The sequence below is a fragment of the Phalangium opilio genome, unplaced genomic scaffold (genome assembly GCF_054372755.1).
Source record: "Phalangium opilio isolate 3A_F unplaced genomic scaffold, DU_Popi_V2 ptg000217l_1, whole genome shotgun sequence".
Taxonomy (NCBI): Eukaryota; Metazoa; Arthropoda; class Arachnida; order Opiliones; family Phalangiidae; genus Phalangium; species Phalangium opilio.
In genome coordinates, this window is record NW_028324218.1 from 478172 (window position 1) to 498507 (window position 20336).

Below are 20336 nucleotides of genomic sequence, written 5' to 3' on the forward strand. Positions count from 1 at the left end.
AAATAAGTTCAGCAGCATTCGCGAATACTGCAGAAGTCGAGCGCCCCTTGACGTCTGCTATTAATAGAAAATATTTGGAGAGGGAAGTTATAAGTACACACTGTCTCCTACGCTAGAAAGGCAAAGGCCCCCCGTACCACACTAAGATTATAAGCAGACGACGTTAATAGATATATTTCCTAAACCTAACTTACTCAATTACATTCGCCTCTTTTTTCACTTGAAAGATTAACATGGTGTATCCATACGCGAATTGAACTTGAATTAGTGTAGATTTTTGTACAAGTAGATCTTTGTGAAATGTAGGCCTAACTTTTACACCCTTAATTGTTTGGTATAATTCAAGTTCTTGAGTGGTCGCCAGAAATTAAAACCTCTTAAGGTTAAGATTTCGTCGGGGACTTCAAAAAAACACTAAGAAAAGTAACATTTTGTTTAGGCCTAGAATTTTTCTTTTCTGAAATTAATTTCCTGGAATTTTAAAATTTTAACATAGTTTAAATATAATATTTTAAAATTTTATATCGTATAGGGTAACCGAAGGTCAGACCAATTCCAGCATATAGCAATTAAATTAACATAGTGTTAAATATGATATAATAACGATGTAAAATTTCTTCTTTACTATAATTAAACATACTAATTAATAAAGCCTTAAAGAAATAAAACCTCAGTTCAAAATAATAAAAAAAATATATAATTATTATTCAAATAAAATTTTTTAATTCATTAGCATTACCGGTCCGGTATTGTACTTCTAGAATTGCTAAGGCAACCGTAGCGCCAAGGTGGATCCCTATAAATATATTTAGGAACTCATTACGATAGATCAATTAACACTAATTATAGCCACCATCCCCCTAAGAAAAATTGTAATTAACATTTTGTTTAATTTAAAAAATTTCGCACCTAGTTATAAAAGAATTTCGTTGGTTTTAGGGACAAAAAAATCTGTAGTATTTTGGTGGTTTGGAAGTGACTTAAAATGTAATTGAATAATGATTATCTATTTCTTATAATAGCTTCTAAGCCCCTTAGATAGTATATAATATAACTCGTGTATATTTTACTTGGGGCGGGTTTTCTTAAGTTCTAAACGTAATTATCGACTCTTTATGGAAATCATTACTTGGAAAGTGGTGGTTGGCTTTTTGATCCAACAACGTTTATTTGGTTTGATTCCAAAGCGGATCTAGTTAGCGTACACCTTTGGTGTTATATTATTTAACACCTCCGGGTGTTAATTTTGTCGCCTTACTGATTGGAAATGGAAAAAGAATAATTTTTGGGTGTGAAATAAATCGATATTGAAGCGGTTTCTTCAAAATAATATTAAATTGATTTGACCTAACTAAGTATATAAATTTATTTACGTGAGGTTAGTACTAAATTAACCATTCGTAGCTTTGGTAATATTGCAAAGTAATAATTGAAAATTGTACTTAAATATCACTGTTAATTCAACGTAAGTTTATACTAAAATAATACCCATTTAAACCTAATTCTTTAGTGCAAAGAGACATTGTAATTTTTATATACATAAAGAAAGTAAATTCACGTGAAAATTTTTTCTTTACATGTGGCACGAGATTATGGTTAAAATTTAGCACGTGAATTCATTTTCATTTAGTATCAATTTCAATTGAAAATTTAATGTTTTTCTTAGGTAAATTCCAGTTTAAATTGCTATTGAAGACAAGGCTTGAAATGGTATCGTGGGATTTTAACCCTTGGTCAATATTATACTGTATTATTCCACTACACGATGTTTTAAAATATCTCTCTAGTTCTCGTAGAGTCGCTATGCGATGCCGCTTGCATACGTGATATTTTTTTAAAAGGAATTGAAAATATGGTATAATTCAAAGATATTATACAACGTAAAGACTCAGAGAGAGCTAGAGAAAAAAAGGTGAATTTAAAAAATACCCCTTCAAGTTCTTTTGAGAAACTGTTGAAAAATGTATGACTTGATTCAAATTTAGTATAGCTATCCTGGAGTTGTATTTTTGAAAAGGGTTAATGCACGTTAACCTTTAGTAATATTATTATTATTTAAATAAATAATTAAAGGATACAATGTATAAGAATTATTTAAATACACAAGCTTAGTCTAATTTAAATTAAATTAAATTAAATTAATTATAGATCAAATATAAACCTTTAACCTTAATGAGATATTTTAATTAGTTTTTTTTTGGCTTAGAAATGTTCATTAATAAATTTTGCCAGAAATTAAATGCTACTCTAAATTAAATTAATTATAAACTAAATATAGACCTAACCTTAATGACATTAATATTTTTAAAAAAATATTTAGGCTTAAGAATTATGTGTTTTTAGACTCCATAAATAAATTTTAGCGCATTCTGTAACAAAAAAAAACCCATAAAAACCCGAAACCAACTTTTAAAGGCCTCTAACTCGGCATTGAAGAAAATAAAACAATTAATAATGTAGAGGAACAAAAGAACCATACATTAAAAACAATAGTCCTTTTATGCCTAATTATACCACCGTGGGAAATGAGGCCATGTTGGATTAAAAGTGTCCAAATAACGTCAACTTAACTTGCTATATTCAAAATAGCTCTAAAATTTCGTACCCGCGAACTTAAGAAGTTACAAACCATTTATGTCTGGTATGACTCAACTCTACAGTATTGTAGCCTTTAGTTACTAGTTTTTCTCGAGCGTTTTGCACGTGCGGGAATAATCGATTTAAAGGGGTAGTGTCATGTGAAGTTACGTGAAATTGGATGATGGTCATTTAAAGCTATTTGGCTTAATTACTAGGGCCCTAATTGTTGTAACCCCTAAGTATTAGGTATCGTTGGAAAGCTAAGAAATAGGGCTATAACATACTCAAAGGACATCCCCGTATCTCTAGTAGAACCAGAGTTAAAAGGTGTTTTGTGAATAAGTCCATGTTAAGGCTATGGAGAGGACGTTAATTAACATTTTGTTTAATTACTCGGGCCCTAATTATTGTAATCCCCAAGTATTACGTATCGTTGGAAAGCTAAGAAATAGGGCTATAACATACTTAAAGGACATCCCCGTATCTCTTATAGAACTAGAGTTATAACGTCACAAAGTAGTCTCAAAATTAATTCATTTTCATCACCTTATGGAGAGAATTCTACTTGGACAATAATTTAATTAGAACTATATTAGTAATTGCGATAATTTGCATATTAATTACGTGAGTAAATTGGTGCAATCCGGAAGCATTGCAGTCTGAAATTCTTATTATTTCTCTCATCTGACTGTTTACAGTTGCAAAGAATATTGCGGTTGCGGTTAATTTTGGGTACCTCGTGTATATCTTAGAAAATAAATTTCAAACGCAACTTATAATACATAAGAAGCCCAGTCGGACTAACACACAATGTTAAATCGCGTACGAAAGAAAGTAGTTTGAATCAAGTTAGGTTGAACGATAAATATTTGGCTGGTATTCAAATTTGTTTTTATGTTTTTAGAAAAAAACCTCACGAGGATTTCAACAGAAAATTTCGTCCAAGTTGAGAAACTAAATTTCTTTTTTCTTTGTGTGAAGTTCCAAGGCTAAAATATAACAAAAGCTAAAATTGTAAGGTTTATTATAAAATGTATTCTTAAGGTATCTTCTAAGTCACTGAAACGCTATATAAATCGCGATTTAAAGTGAAGAAAAACTAAAAAATTAATTGTAATAATTTAATATTAAATTAAATCAAATCAACAAGCCTAATTAATTATTAAAATTTCAAACCGTGAAATATTAAATTTTTTAACAGAATTATATTTACGATGGCGACAAGTTTCTTCAAATGACTAATTTGCATATCTAACGGGGGTTTTGTCGAGGCTTAGTGGTAAAGACCCCCTAGTTTCGAATAAACCTCTTATATGAGTCATCATAATGTCGCTCGGTTCAAGACGGGCGACATAATTTTTTTATCTACCGCAGAACTATAATTAATTTATAAAAAAAAAAGGTTACAGAAGTTAAAGAAGCGTTAGTTAGATTATCAAGTGTCGGAGGTCTGTCAAATTCCCCGCCTTATTAATAATAGGCGGGAAATAATTGCTCAATAATTTTTTTTAATTTGCATAAACTAAGATAGGGGAGAATGGGGGTCAAGTATAAAGTTTAATTTTAAAGATGTATTTCCTGCGCTAGTAAATTGATATGTATGAATGACCCATTTTTTTAACCACGTGCGTATAGGTAGGCTATATATATCTCGTGCGTTTAAATTCACGCGCTAATTTTAAAATAGAAAAATATTTAAAAGATGGCACCACGTACGATTTACGCGCCAATTTTGAAATAGAAAATATATTTAAAAGAGGGCTCCACGCGCGATTTACGCGCCAATTTTGAATCAGAAAAAAAAAGCATTTCGCGTGAAATACTGTTTTTAAATCAAATAGAAACATCATTCTCATTGCGCAGGCGTCAAACTTAGGAAGTTAGGCGCTAGACACAATATATTCAAATTTAAGAATATTACCGAGATATTTGTTTCCTTTAACCGCGACTTCCTGCACATTCTTGTTAAAAAGTTAGGCTTAAGACATTCCGGTGTATAATTTTGTTGCCTGTATTCTGTCGATTGAGATTAGAGGGTATTGGCGCCCTTGGTGGCCCTCTGACGGGAAGGAAACCACCACCACCATGAGAGGTTAAAGTACGCGTACGCCCCCTACCGATTGACGAAAAAAAGCACATAAAATTAAGCGATAAACAAGTTGGGAAAACCAAAATATTACCTCTCCGTGTCAAGAAGTCAATGCGCTCCATAACAAGAATAAAACTTCAAAGCTATTCGCAATCGCCACTACATGACCCGCCACCACGCGGTAGTGAGGGGAACTGTCGAAAAGGGGGTTGTTGATTTTGGGCCTTGGACTATAAAGATTGTTAGTTGTTAATGATAGTAGAACTGTTGAATATAATTAAACCATTTGAGTTAATTATGCCGAAAATAAGTTAAAAATTTTAATTACAGAAATAAAATACTAATTACAATCAGTAAATCAATTTATTTATTTTTAGCTTTTGCCAAAAAGGTCATTTTAACTAAGCGAGGGAGTAAATGCGTAAAATATACAAATTTTAGTTTTTCAATTAAATTTGAGATAAATTTAAGATCTGCATGTACAACAATATTTAAAAAATAATTACTTTTTTTGCTGTAAACAACAAAATGAGTCTGATTTAAGTTTAAAACTGCCATTCCTAATTGAACTTGGCCATAATATTTGTGATTTTTTTTTAAATCGTAGCCTTTCTCAGTTTTTACTAGAAAACTAATTTTTTTCATTTCTACCAGTTCTGCGGATGAAACATTTTCTGCTTCAACAGGGCATTTTACTTCAAGCAAGATTGAAGGTTTTTGATTTTCAAAAATTACACCGTCAGGGCTAAAAGCTAACCAGGGAGCGATTGCATTTATCACTGTTCCGAATGATTTCAAATCATGCCCATAAACTTCTTTATACCGCTTGGTAGCCAGTTTTTCAGTTTTCTTACCATATTCTGTGTTTTTATTTCCCTTAAAATTATATGATTTTAAATGCTTTTCTATTTTCATTTTCCAAGCACCTTCAGTTCTCTCTACGTAAGTGAATAGAGCATAGCATACTGATCCTGTTATTCGTCTTTTACGTTCCCAAAGCCAGGTCTTACTTTCTTCGTCATCACCTTGAAGTGCCGTTTCTTTACAAAGCTCTATGGCTCGCTCTTTAGTTACTCTAACGTGAGCATTAAACCAATCTCTACACTTCTCATCCAATCTAGCTAGTTCTAAGTTCCATAGTTGCGATGTTAAATATTGGTTTTCAGTCGTTGAATGAGCAATCAAGACATCTTCACTCTGTGAAACATTTAAAACTCTATTCAGAGCTTCAGCTTGGTTTGTATTTTTAGTTAAAATGTCGGAACAAGGGAAGTCCAAGGAAAGGTTTGAAATATTCCGAGCTCTACCTTTTTTGTGGAGAGCGAGAGCAGACTTTGGGGCGCTGGCCAACAGTTTCTTTTGTATAAGAGTGTTTATCTCCTCCGTAGGTTTCTTATGCACTGCTTCTATCTTTTTAAAATGGCAAAAATGTTCAACTGGTATGGGCTTATACATATTCTTGCCAGAGTCTTTTAGTTTTCCCCATTGTTGTTTCATATCTGTACAACTGAGATCCTCAAGCGAAGAAACTCCTTCTCGGTTCAATAGTATGAGTAACGCAATGCAATGTTTACATTTAGAACTTAAACCAGCCTTACATGTACAGGATATTTCAAAGTTTGAATCTTCCTTTAATTTGCAAGATAACTGATGTGGCTGAGCACACTGTAAATCACTAGACTTCAAACATAGACCCACTATACTTAAGCCTTTGTCGTCTCGACTCTGAATACCACAGCATATGATATGTTTATTTTTAAACACTTCTTCTCCTTCTACTAAACAGCGTTTGTGGTCTCCATTTTTGAATTCGACATAGGATAAAATTGAAAAAAGCGATACATAATACTTATCCAAACTTAAAACCTGTTCGCTCGTATCCATTTCGGTATCACTAACCCCCTTTTCAGCCGCCATTTTGTGGAGTCGACGCGCCCCCTATATTCGGTGGCGATTGCGAATAACCCGATTACAATTAGCCCTTTCTTTGTGATCTAATTTCTACCACGATGGTTTCTTCTATTATAAAATTTAAACCTTATTATTTAAACGTGTATTTAACTTTCGGCTCACTCTGAACCGTTAATGTCCTTCATTACAGACACGAACATCAAAACCCAAAGTTTACTACACCTCAGGTCTCAATTATTTACTCTTTGGTTCACTACGCCTATAGCGGATAATACTTGATTTACCCGACAGAGTTCAGACCTTAGCCTTCTTCACGAAATCATTAGATCAAGGATTATTCTATATACAGATGTAGTATAGCTCAAGTAATATATAAACAGCCATTTCAAATAATAATATTAAAAACTATCCTTGGAATATCTAAATGAAACAGAGCTTTAAAGCTACAAAACTACAAAATGCATCATAATTACGAAAAACTAGACGTACTAGAACCTGTACATTCAACCTTAGCTTTTTTCTGAGCTGCTAAAACTCTTCTCCTTTCATTTTCTCTCTTCTTAAACTCAGGGTCTGATCTTTTTGCCCTCATCCTTTCCCGCGCTTTGCGCTTCCGCATTTCATCTTTACTCTCAACATTATCTTCCTCCATTTTACATACAAAAATCAAATACTCACAAAAAGAAGCGGCAAATACCTGCTGGCTCTTTAAAACCACTTAATTTGACTTGATATCCAATTTCCAACAACAATAATATACCGGTAGTTTAATTGACAACCTACTAGCATCGAAATTCTCATTAAGAATGCTCCCGCGGATAAAAAAGGGCAATTTTCAACTAGGTGGGCGTTATCTCATTAGATTTGAAAAATATCATTTGTCTTTTTTACCAATTTGGATTTTTTTAAAGCAATCTTAGCACCAAAAAATATTTTTTGATACAAAATAAATGTTTTATATTCTTATTAAGAATAAATAAAGAGGATAAAAAAGGTCTGTCCTCTCGTAATTTTTTAAGCTTTTTTCATGATTTCTCTATACAACAGTGACAAGGAGTATAAACCCTTTAATGGAAGCAGTATTTTTTTTCGAAACAATCTCCTCTAGACTTCGCTAAAAACGTATTACTCCTACGTAAAATATTAATAGACAGGCAAGGATTGATACCATCAAATGTGGATGAGAGGGAAAGTATGACAATGGCCATAGAGCCTGTGTTAAAAAAAGCGGACATCAAAGTTTCGCCAATAACTATTTAGCCCACTAGTGACTGATGGACTTGCAAACTCGCGACTGAAAGTAGTTCAGACATTTATGCTCCTTGGTTTAACCATAGCCCACTTGATCACGCGCATCACGACGCAAGCTGCTCGCGCTATAGCTAAATTACCGAGATTTGTTTTTTTGGGCTTCACTAACCTTACTAAAATACATATTATACCTTCAAATACCTTTTAAAATATTACCAGCTACTCTGTCCTGACTACTAACACAAATCGAGGAAGTTCTAGCATTCACAGTAGCAGACGGCAGTAACCGCGTAACCGCGAATTAACACAAGACCTATTTTAAGGGAGTGAACAGGCCCAGTATAGCTACGCCAATGAAACGGTCAACTAAGGCGAAACTCAGACGACTCGCGACTTTTGTCCATTTTCATACTTTTCCCCTCATCCACTTTTATACCATTAAAGAAGGAGCGCAATATTATCCATATTTTCATTTCATATACAGTGAAAAGAAATTATTATATTTCTGAGAGGAGCTTCCCATTTTGGTTGTTGTTTTGAAAAATATATCGCAATGCACGGGCCTTGATAGATATTGGAGGCAATGAATGAAATATATCACAATGCACGGGCCTTGATAGATATAGGAGGCAATGAAGGAAATATATCGCATGCACGGGCCTTGGTAGATATAGGAGGCAATGAAGGAAATATATCGCATGCACGGGCCTTGGTAGATATAGGAGGCGATGATAATCTCTCTCTTTGCACGAGAGGTTTATCTTTAATATTTAAATAAATATAATTATTTTTAATTATTTTAATCTTCAATAATTAACATTAATAATAGTTAAATCGTTTAAAATAAAGTTATACCGATTACCATCTCAAACTTTGCTAATATTGACGTTTAAAGTCAAGGGTACCCCTCTTCCCGCTTTCTTCAAATTTTGGGGTATATATACGGTTCGTTTCCATTATAATAGTAAGGAAAAAGCGCAATTGCGAAAACCTTTGGTGGCGATCCCACCTTAGGGAGGCTAGACGTTTCTCGTAACCCTAGCTGATCGCCGCGTATATCCTAAAACCAAACGATGATAATGGAGTAGAAGCCAATGATACAAATTGGTGTCTATGTGGAATAGACGGAAGACCAGTGGATGGTGGTGTTAGAAGCCAGTGTAAGTGCAGACTGGTGTCAATGTGGGATTGACAAAGAACAGAAGATGGTGGTGTTGGAAGCCAGTATGTACGGACTGGTGTCCAAGTGGAATGGACGAAGACCAGAAGATGGTGGTGATTAGAAGCCAGTAAGAACAGACTGGTGTCCGTGTGGGATGGACAAAGACTAGAAGATGGTGGTGTGAGAACTCAAGTAGAGGAGCCACTTCCGTGACTGTGAAAGCAGTTCGGAAATGGCGAACACGTTTGCTCCGATACGCAAACTGCGAACGCGGTCACGTGGGTGTAACAACGGACAGACAGGCAGACACACAGACAGACACACAGACAGACACGGCCGTTACAGAACCTCTCCTGGACTACGTCACACGGAGAGGTAAAAACACCATACTGTTAAGTATTCATTCATGGGCCAACAGCGAGGGAGGGTTTCCTTTAGTCTTTAGTTTAATGTATCGAGTCTTGTGTATTATATCAATAACGGATTTCCAGTTGATATTATCGACTTTACTCTCTCTCAGAGAGGATGTTAAAAAATATATATTAATATTAAGTATATATTACAATGGTTCATTCATAAGTTTAATACATTTTCAGCTTTGCAAGGATATAACGTTAGTTTAAAATTATTTCCAGGGAAATCCCTTGAGTGTATCATAGTCCAAATGTTTGTCTATTCAATGGTACTAAACACGTGGGTCTAGCTCGATTTCAGCTCGAGATATTAAAGTTTGAATAAAATGAGTTATTTTCAAATTTAAAAACGACATAACTCTAGTTTAATTAAATTTCCATGAAAATCCCTTGAGTATGTGATAGCCCTAAATGTCTTCTATCCAACGGTATAAAAAACTTTGACTTGCAACAACTAGAACTCGAGATATTCGGGTTTCAATGAAAGCTATTTTCTCTCAAACTAATTCAACTTTGTGACGTCATAACTCTAGTTTAACTAAACTTCCAAGAAAATCCCTTGAGTATCTGATACACCTAATGGTCCTCTGTCTAATGGCAGTAAATATTTGGGCTCGAAGTCAACAAGGATCCGAAATAAATTCAATTATACCTCTAAACTGAATAATCGTGATGCAAACATTAACCTGAAATAATTTCTCAATTACGAATTCCCACAGTATTAACAAAACCCTTAGGACTTAAAATTTGTAAAATACAGTATAATAGGTATAATTTCAATAAACACTATTAAAAACATAATTATTTATTTCCAAGGGGAGGGTCAGTAAACATTAATTTTCTTTTGTTTACTTAAACAAATTTTAAGCCCATAGAAGGAATTATAATAAAGTTAATTATTTAGCGTAAATACGTCACTGTATTTATGTAAATAATATAACCGTGCTAAAGCTAATTTGCATAATTTATCTATAATTGTAGCTTTCGAATTTTTTAATTTTTCGATATTAATTTCCGTATTCATTTCTTTTAGCCATGAACCCTCTATATTGTTGTTAATGTATTGCCTAAGGCGAATTAACATTAAATATATTTTTAAATATCTAAGAATTCATTATTTCCTTAAAATCAGGGTGTCCATTTTTAATTGACCGCGCCTACGTAACAATGGAAAATTCCATAACAATATTAATGAATTTATTTAACAGAAATTTTAAGAAGAAAGTTTATTTCAACCCCTAAAATTATTAATTGTTATTAATTTTAAACAAAAGGTTTAAAAATCCATTGTTTTAAAGTTCTTTTAACCAATCAGCGACAGTGATCTTGAAAATTTTTAAAATTATTAATTTCAAGGGCAAACATTTTTTTTGAATTAATTCAAGTTCAGAATTTTCTCTATGGAAAATTGCTTTTAGCAGGAATACATACAGCTACTTGGAATAATTGTGTCCCGTGTTAATTTTTAAGCGGTTTTGTGGGTATATCGGGTTTGAGAACTTACTATCGCGTCTTGCCTCTTAATTCTGATGCCAACTTTCTAACTGTCATATCATTGGTTGCTTAGCAACGCGACTTTCAATTCGCTCAAGGTGCAATAGGCGCAGCGAGATAGAGTATTAATTCGCCAAGTAAAATTCGTCATACCTAAGCTCCTCCCACGTGACAAAATCCGCCTAGATACGTTGAGTGAAAATTGATACCTACGCAATGATTCCTAGTAGCTGTATGCATTCCCATCCACACTCAAAAGACGATACTAATATTCAGTTTTGTTATTTTCAAAAGAAACTACACAAAACACGTTTTAAATAAAGAATATATAAATACCATATAAGATGATTACAATTTTTTTAGTGGGTGAATTTTGGTGATTTCGTAACACAGTTAAAATTCAGGTTTATCTAGAACTTCAAAATTTCTACTCAACAATGATAGTATAGTATGTGTATTTTCCTTCATACAACTCGGTCCCGGTTGAAACCCACGTTAAATTAACAGTGGGAACAACATCCTACTACGTTATTTCATTAACAATCGCTTTATTGCCAAGTTAAGCTGTTTATTGAAGCAAAGAATTTCTTTCTATCTCGTGAATTGGTGCCCAAAAATATTTGAAGTCTAGAAGATAATGGGTCCCAGATGGAGGAGTTACCCTTATTGAATTGACCCCGCAAAGTTTGACCTATCTAAATATATGGTCAAACTTACGCTGGTACCCGTATCTATAGTGCTTTCAATCAACAGCAGGCTAAGCAATGAGGATTTTTTTTAAACTGGCCAGTAAAGTCCAAATAAATTCTTAAATATCTAGCAGACGACACTGCGCGAAAAAATCCTTTTGAATCAGTCTAGTCTATTACAAGTGACTCACCCCTCGAACCTTACCTTAAATGGGTAAAACACCTATTTACCAACAAAAAAGTGGACCAAAACCACCGAAATTAAGTGAAGATCCGGTAGACCAGAGGTGAGGTTGGGGTAACCATCCAACCACCCAAGTTCAAATACAAATTGGGGTTGTTTTCCTGCCATCAAAGGTGACTCATGCACTGTTACACAAAACGTACAGTACGGCATAATTAGAACCCGGGGATATGTAATGGTAATTCTTATTCCATTCTGTAGTTCCGTTGTAGTAGAGAGGGATAGGTTCTAAACCAATGTAAACAAGGCGTCAAAAAACACGTCATGTGACGAGCATCAGGGGGTTTTTCAACACGACCGTCGGTCTTACCCCTGAGCCTAACCTTTAACCCCGTTTTCCCGCGTGTTAAATCATGGGGAGGTTACTACTATGAGTCTGAGGCATCAACTGTTTTTTCAAACATCTGTCGATGGATATGGATGATTTTTTTCCTTAGTATTTTAGCGGCTTAGAGTCTATCCTTCATTTCATAGTCGTTAAGCGGCCCAATATTGGTTTAAAAAAATATATAGAGTAATGGCAGCCCTCTACTTTCGACTGTATTAAACTCTTATGGGAAATAACATGGGGTGCCATTTGTGTATTGAGTAATACAAAAATTTCAAGTTATGGAAAGTAAATACGTTTTGTTTTTCTGTTCAGGTTAAGTTGTGCAATAAAAAACAATTTTTTGTCGACTATATGGCGCCTAAACGACAACTTATCTTGCTTATACAATACGCCAAGGCTTAAGGAGTTATAGATTCCCACTCCCAGGGCCTGAGCAGACGAATTTTAGTTGCAAAAAGCTTTTTAAATAGTGTGCAAATACTTGTAAGTGTTGCCAGACATTTAATTCTTCTAGGCCCATTTTAGTGAACGCTGTCTATAGGTTTCTTCAAGGCAGTTTGAAAATGCTAATTTAACTAACAACATTAATGTACGGTTGTTGAACAATACCACTTAAATGATCCGTTGTTAAAAAAGCCCCCACGCCCAAGATTTTAAAATATAATTGAGGTTTAATTTCTATCTTCAACAGCCCAACCGGTAAACGTCTTTTGATGTAAGAAAGTTTTGACCATAAACGTATGTTAATTCGAGTTATTATCTCTGTTTAACATTGACCCCAAAAACTTCTTTCTTTCCATAACACCGTGACGAATTAATATTAAATCTTGTCGCGTCAAAACGTTGTCAGTCCTTATCTTAAACCGGGAATACATACATCTACTAGGAATAATTGTGTAGGGCTCCATTTTTTAATTAACTCAACGTTTCTAGACGGGCTTAATGGGAGGAGCTAGCTAAACTAATCATTACGTATGACGAAGTTTACCCTGGCGAATTAATAATCAATCTCGCTGTACCTTGAACCTTATTCTAGCGTCTAGGGCCTCGCCAATAAAAAAATAACAGTTAAAAAAGACCCCATTATAATTACGAGAGGCGTGACGGCGATAGTATGTTCTCAAGCCCCTCCCCACAAACCCCGCATAGAAATTAACATGGGACACAATTATTCCTAGTAGCTGTATGTATTCCCGGTTACATACATCAAATTATATACTTCCTAACTCGAAAAATAAAATATATTTTTTTAATTTTTATTTATTTTTGAGTCTCGGGTCGGATCTTGAAGAAGGAGACGATCATGAGTGTATAATAATCTTTAGACGTGTTTTTATAATCAGCTGTTGATATGAGTCACGGGAAACATCTTTTCCCCCGCCTTCCATTTTTTTATAATTAAATTCTTCATTCCTTTTTTCAAATTTCCTTAATGGATTTGAACTCAAAGGGGTGTCGTGTAAAGGACCCTATGTTGTTCATTTGACATTTATTTTTAAATTAAATTAAAAAAACTCTAGTTCGGAAGAAGCTCTTTGAAATTTGAGAATTCAAAATACTACTACTCAATTTAAACTTAACACTTAAGTCCCTCTTGCAAAAAAATAAATAAATAATTGCAATTAATTTTAATTATGAAGACAAAAAAGGGAGAAGAAAATGATTAAATATAGATACATTATATTATATTATATACTTCTAGATATATATATAGAGTAAATATCCTTGGGAGTTGAACCCGTTGACGAAAGGAGCGTGTTTCTTGATATAAAACAGAGACTCAGTTCACGCGCGCCCCCTATCGGCTCGATAAAGAAAAAACCCCATAGATTATATACAGTAGAGGACTTCCGGTTGCGCTAGCCTTTTTTTCAAAGCATAGTATATATATATATTTTTTTTCAAATGGTGTCGGACATTTGTAGCGTTATTTCTCTATTTCTTTTAGATTTAAAGTTAACTTAAGGATAGTGTCCTACCCCACGAATGTTGCCATTTTAGGTAGACCATGGGCGCAAAATATCTCATTAAAAACCATATTAAATTACAAGATACGACTTCAGTTTCTTGGTTATTTTTTTTTTTTTTCCAAGATGAAATAAGACTGTAGTTTAAGGCGGGGCCCCGTTTAATTTCTTATATTTAGCTTTGGGACCTGGTACAAATTCAACTTGAAATTTATTACAACACGAGTTGATTTGATAAATAAATTTAATTAAGGTAAAATATCGTATCTTTTTATTAGAATGTTAAAAGAGTTACGATATTTTTGCTTTTAATAATTATTTCAATTATAACTTAAGTACTATCAGAATCAGATAAGTGTGATTTATATATATACGTTATTTTGAAATTAAATTTAATAGTAATTAATTACGAATCATGATTGATGCATTTGTCAATCATGCATTTGTTCAGGATTACTTGTCCAGGTTTGGTTACTTACCGCAGTCCAGTTCGGTGTCCAGTAACTTAAGGACTGACGAGCAATTGAAGGCGGCCATCAAAATCATGCAGAAGTTCGGTGGAATTCCAGAAACGGGTGAAATCGATGCCGAAACGTTGAAATTGATGAAACGCAAACGTTGTGGAATGAAAGATCTCATTGGGAATAATGATAGAGTCAGAAGGTACGCCTTACAAGGACAGTATTGGACCAAGAATGCCCTCACCTGGAGTATAACGTAAGTACAATTATTTAACCATATGGTAAAAATGTTAAAAGTTTTCAAGAACAATACAGTGGGTTTTTTTATAGAAAACTCAATTTAAATAGCTTTGTTTTTCCCCCTAAACGTCACTGTTTTTCCTGTTAATTTAGTTTTCATTTATGTTGCTTTTACTATAAATCTACAATTTTTACAACCCACTCAAATCGTTCCCAAATTTGAAATCGAATTAAAAAAAATTAAGGAGATTAAAATTTATTTCTTTAAAATGGAGTCGCCATCTTCAAGTTAAAATACACCCTAGGATAAACTTTAAAACTTTATTACCGAATTCATAGACGGAGCCACGAAACCAATAAAGTAACTAAATCCTTTTTAAAAACCGAGAAGTTGAACACTAACCAAAATCTCCAATAAAATCCCTTACATTAGAAAGTTCAATAGAAGATAGTATCCAACCCCTCGAAATCCGAGTCGATTCACGTGAAGAAGAATAAAGGGGTTGGAAAGTGAGTGGGAGCTAAAAAATTTCCTTCCATAAAATCCCTTACTTTAAAAAGTTCAATTGAAGATATTATCCAACCCCTCGAAATCTGAGTCGATTCACGTGAAGAAAAAGAATAAAGGGGTGTGAAAGTGAGTGGGAGGTAAAAACCTCCTTCCTCCCATAAAATCCCTTCCATTAAAAAGTTCAATAGAAGATAGTATCCAATCCCTCGAAATCATAGTCGATTCACGTGAAGAAAGAAGATAAAAGGGGGGTGTGAAGGGAAAGGGGGAGGTAAATCACAAGCTAGCTAAAAAGCTCGTGAACCTTAGAAGAAAATAATCCTTTATGAGTGGTCCCCCGCCTTTCCTAAGGTTCCCACTAATCAAGTGGAAAACTCGTCGATTAATTAGAGAAGTCAGTTACAATGTTCTGAGAAACTGAGATAAAAAATGTTACTTCCGACGACGGTTAAGTCCGTCCGGTTTCGACCCTTGACCCCCTACTAGGGCAGGCAATTACGGGTTAACGACCCCATTTACAAAGAAAGGTTTTATTTTTCTCTTATATATTAAGAAAGTTTTGGACCTTTACCAATAACAAATAAAAATTTCAAGATTTATTTCGACTTGGTGACAGCGTTAATTTGATGCTCAAGAAATTGTTTCAAGGTTAATTACTAATGAGACTAATTAGCAACATTAATAGTTAATGCCGTTACTGTTTCAAATCATTTACATTTCCTGCGTCGCCGTGGAAAAATTCTCTTATCTCGAAAAATGCACGAAACATATTTTGACGGGAAATGAATTATATTTATCTTAAGACTTGGTCGCTAGATTAGGCTTAATAATTAGAGGAAACTAAGTAATTAAAAGCGGGAACCACGTTGACCAAGAAATAAAAAATATCCTGTTATATTTTAATTTTTAAGTCAACTATTCTATAATACTTTCAAATATCGAAATAGACGAAATTTGATAGAATTTTGTGTCTCTGTTTTTCTTTTTCTTCTTTTATTTTTAAATTTATCGAAATATCGGGTTCGCAAAATGGCGTCATCAGTTTTTCTTTTTTTTTTGGTTTTTTTTGGACTCAGAGGTCGATCTTTTAAAAAAACATAAACCTATAAGAGGTCGGATGCTTTCACGTTATCTCGTGAATCTCAGGCCCGTATTGGTGTAGAGCCATGAATTTAGTACCGTTAGATAGAGGACAGTTTGGGCTATCACGCACTCAAAGGATTTTCCTGGAAAAATTCCTTGAAATAGAGTTGTAACCTTTCAAAGTTGGGATTAACTCAGATCGTATTTTATTGTTTAATTCAAAGTTGATTTTCTCAGCCCCTGATTGGTGTAGGGCCATGAATTTAGTACCATTCGATAGAGTGAAGTTAGGGCTATCACAAACTCAAGGGATTTTCCTTGATTAACGTTTAAACTCGAGTTAAAGCGTTTCAAAGTTGGTTAGAATAGAGATTTTAAATAAAATAAAAAAGGACACGTCAACTATCCCACCCCTTCATTTTCTCTCGAATCTAATAGTGGATTTAGATTGACGTTTTTTGACAGTTGAAATCCTCCCTCTAAAAATGACCCTCGGAAAGAGAACACTCCCCCATCTGACTGTCTTATATAACAAACAAGAACTTATTCATTTCTCAAGCACTTCCAAAGAATGTCATGTCAACTCAATCGATGTGACCAAGCATAAGCGCATGTCCACCACCTCATTTCTAATATAGAGTTTTCATTTGACATCCTAATCTATCCGTTGACATTAAAAGTACGCTAAATTGAAGTATAATGCCATAAGTTTATAAGTGATCTGTTCCATCCACAAGTATGATTTGCACTATACCTATACTATTCGTAATGCAACTGAGAGACTTAGAGCAGCTCGAGATAACTAGTTCGAGAAGGAGAACGAGGGGGAGCGAGTCAATTGAAGTCCTTAATTTTGCAGCTAGGTCCTATTCCATCTAGGCACTCCTATTTAGTCTGCATTACTAAGCCCAAATTTGACAGCAGCGCCTAACTCACCAACCAGGCCTCCCTCGCTTTACCTCCTCGAATCTATGACCTCACTCACTCACTCACTCACTCACTCACTTCAAAATTACAAGCCTTTCAGTTTGTCATGACCAGATATTAATAAAACAAACTTATGGTAGGAACATATCACTTATGAACTTATGATACAATACAGAATTAATAAACAAATTTTAAAATTTATTAATTCATTAATTCATTTTGGTCGGAATTTTTAGTTCTAAAGTACTCTGGGCCTCTGGCATTATATAATTCGATATCTGCGCGACTTAAGCCTATTTAATCCGAGCCAAGGCTTATATGCAATATGAGATTCCAATAGGAGGAGGTAACCATACCACCAATCAGGTGGTTTCACTCGACTAACGAAAAATAAAAAAATAATTCTAACATAAAGCAAACGTAATTGGATACGTCAGATCAAGGATTCCATTTTATGTTAAACTCCCTTCAATGGTGGACTTATGGATTAGGCACTGAGAACACGAGTGGGCTACAACAGGGATAGATTTAATTTTAGAAGTAGGAATGGAGTCTAACGGTTTGTATTTACTTCAGTTATTCCGACTCATAGCCCACCCAGAATAGAGCCCCTCCCTCCAACCAACACGTAACGAAAAGTTTAAATTATATCTTATTGGCTGCTCACTTAAACCCTACTATACAATTTGATGACGTTGCTGACGGGGACGGCGAAAAATAGTGACGTAATTCCTTTTTACCTCTGTCGCTATGACCCCCCGCCTCTTCTTTCATACCCCCCCCCGTCCCGTTAAAAGGGGGTCAGGGACTTTGACGCGCGCCCAGATATTACTCTGTTCTCCATTCCTACTTCTAAAATTAAATCTATCCATGACGAAACCCATGAAATTCTCAGGGCTACTCCATCACTTGTCCCTAGTTTGAATTAATTAAAAAGCCTAATTAAGCCTTTATACCACAGTCAAGTAACCCTGGTTAAAAAGAAACCTCCAGTATCACTTGACACTAAATTAAGTTAAAATTAAACTATAAAATACCTTTAAATTCAGTGTTAAGTTGAAATAGGGGCTTTTTAAAAAGTGTTATGTATGAACATAAGTCGTGGAATGGAATTTAAACCACCAACCAGAGTTTTTGATTACGTCGTTTTTAAAACATCCATAGACCTAATGCAAAAAAAAAAAAAAAAACGGGGGGAATGGCATTATTTTTTTCCCACCAACTAAAAGGAGGCTAGGTTACGTTACATATTTGATTCTATAACGAGGAAGGATTTATTTCAAACTGAGCTTAAATTATAAAGAGGCGATTCAAGTGCCACTCACTTTCATTTAAACTCATAAACTCCGATGGAATGGAACAGTTTCAAAAATTGTCCCTCTCCTCTGCCTTCATCTTAATTTTTTAGTTTTAAATATTTTAAATTTAACTTTATATACTAAACACAACAGCTATGGAGGTGAGCTAACTTTAATATTAAATTAATAATAAAATTATTTATCTAAAAAAAAAAGTTCACGTGCTCACGTGAAAAGAATTTTTATTTAATAAAATATCAGCACGAGACTCACGTGCTCACGTGAAAAGAATTTTTATTTAATAAAATATCAGCACGAGACTTTGTGAAATTTTATTTTTCAAAATTTAGAAATCTCGAGCTTGCACGTGAATTAAATTAAATTTTTTTTTTTTCAATTTTTCACCAATCGCCATGAGATTCCTAAACGCGTAAGATAACGCTCTGATTGGTCCACTGAATTGGTCTACGAAAAATTCTTTCGGTTTAGAATATTCCCTTGTTAATTTGAAATTCGCAAAAGAATGTATTGCGCTAAAAATAATTTCTCAAGGCAGACAGTTTTTTTCTTATTGTGGCCACGTCTCTATTTTTAAATCTAGAACCCTTTGCCAAAATATTAACAATGTCTTTATGCAAATTCTCAACCGAGTTCATTAATTGAATTACGGCGTTACTAATTTAAAAATTTAAGTATAAGTTATATTTGCCAGAAATTAATAATAAGAGTAATTTAATCAGCATTAAATTTGTAGTTACAATGTATTTACTTTTTTTTTAAAAATCGCCAAATAGTATAACAATATTTGCAATAAAAAAAGTTCTAAAATTAACGTACAAAGCTTGGGTGTTTTTTTTTTGAACTTTGAAAACAATATTCTGTTATTATTAACCATATGGACTTTGTCTAGAACTTAAGAAGTCTCGTGCAAAGTTCTTAACCTTTTACCGCTATTTTACTCTAAACCCCCTTTCCACAATACAGTCAACTACCCCTGTCAATTATAATTACGATCCATACAAAATGCCACTGTTAAAAGACAGCCAATACCAAAACCACGCACGCGCTCGGACCTCACTTTGAAGTTAAATTAAATCCATTTGAAAGCACGCGCTAACATTGGGTAATGGTATCATTTAAGTCTGAAAATTCAGGAGATAATTAAGGGTTTTTATAGAGTTAAGTTGATACTGAGGTAGAAACTTTGTTTTGTTGTCTGGGGGGCCTCTACAGCTGTTGTTTTGACGCGAATTTTCTGAAACTAAACAGAACCGATATTGCCCTTGGTAACTGTACTACTACAGTTACCATATATAGATGTATTTTAAATTAAAATTAGTTATTAATTTCAAAGCTTGTTACATATTTATATAAACTCAGTTATAATTTTCGCATAATTAAAATTCAACTTAACGAAGAAAAAACAAGAATTATAGTCAACTTTAAATGACTTGGATGGATTTTCAAGCCAGTATCCGATGGATTGAAGACAGAAGGAGAAGTCAGCGTTATTAATGGTGGCCTTCCCTTACTCTGTCTGGTTGTGGTGACAAATATTTCGACATCCATCACAACCTCCTAGAGTGAGTGAAGGAACTTCTAATTATGAACTTCGAATCAATCAACCAATCAAGTCTGCGCATGTCCGCAAATTAACCATTGAAGAAGTCCATTATAGATAGTGT

The 20336-nt window shown here is 34.0% G+C and overlaps 1 protein-coding gene across 1 annotated transcript in view; it reads left to right on the plus strand.

Moving 5' to 3' along the window:
- Positions 1-20336, plus strand: part of LOC149615374 (stromelysin-1-like) — a 40866-nt gene that overhangs the window by 10443 nt on the left and 10087 nt on the right. Inside the window, exon 2 of the mRNA XM_089857126.1 lies at positions 14583-14848. Coding sequence (XP_089713252.1) covers positions 14583-14848 — 266 coding nt within the window. The remainder of the gene's footprint in view (positions 1-14582; positions 14849-20336) is intronic.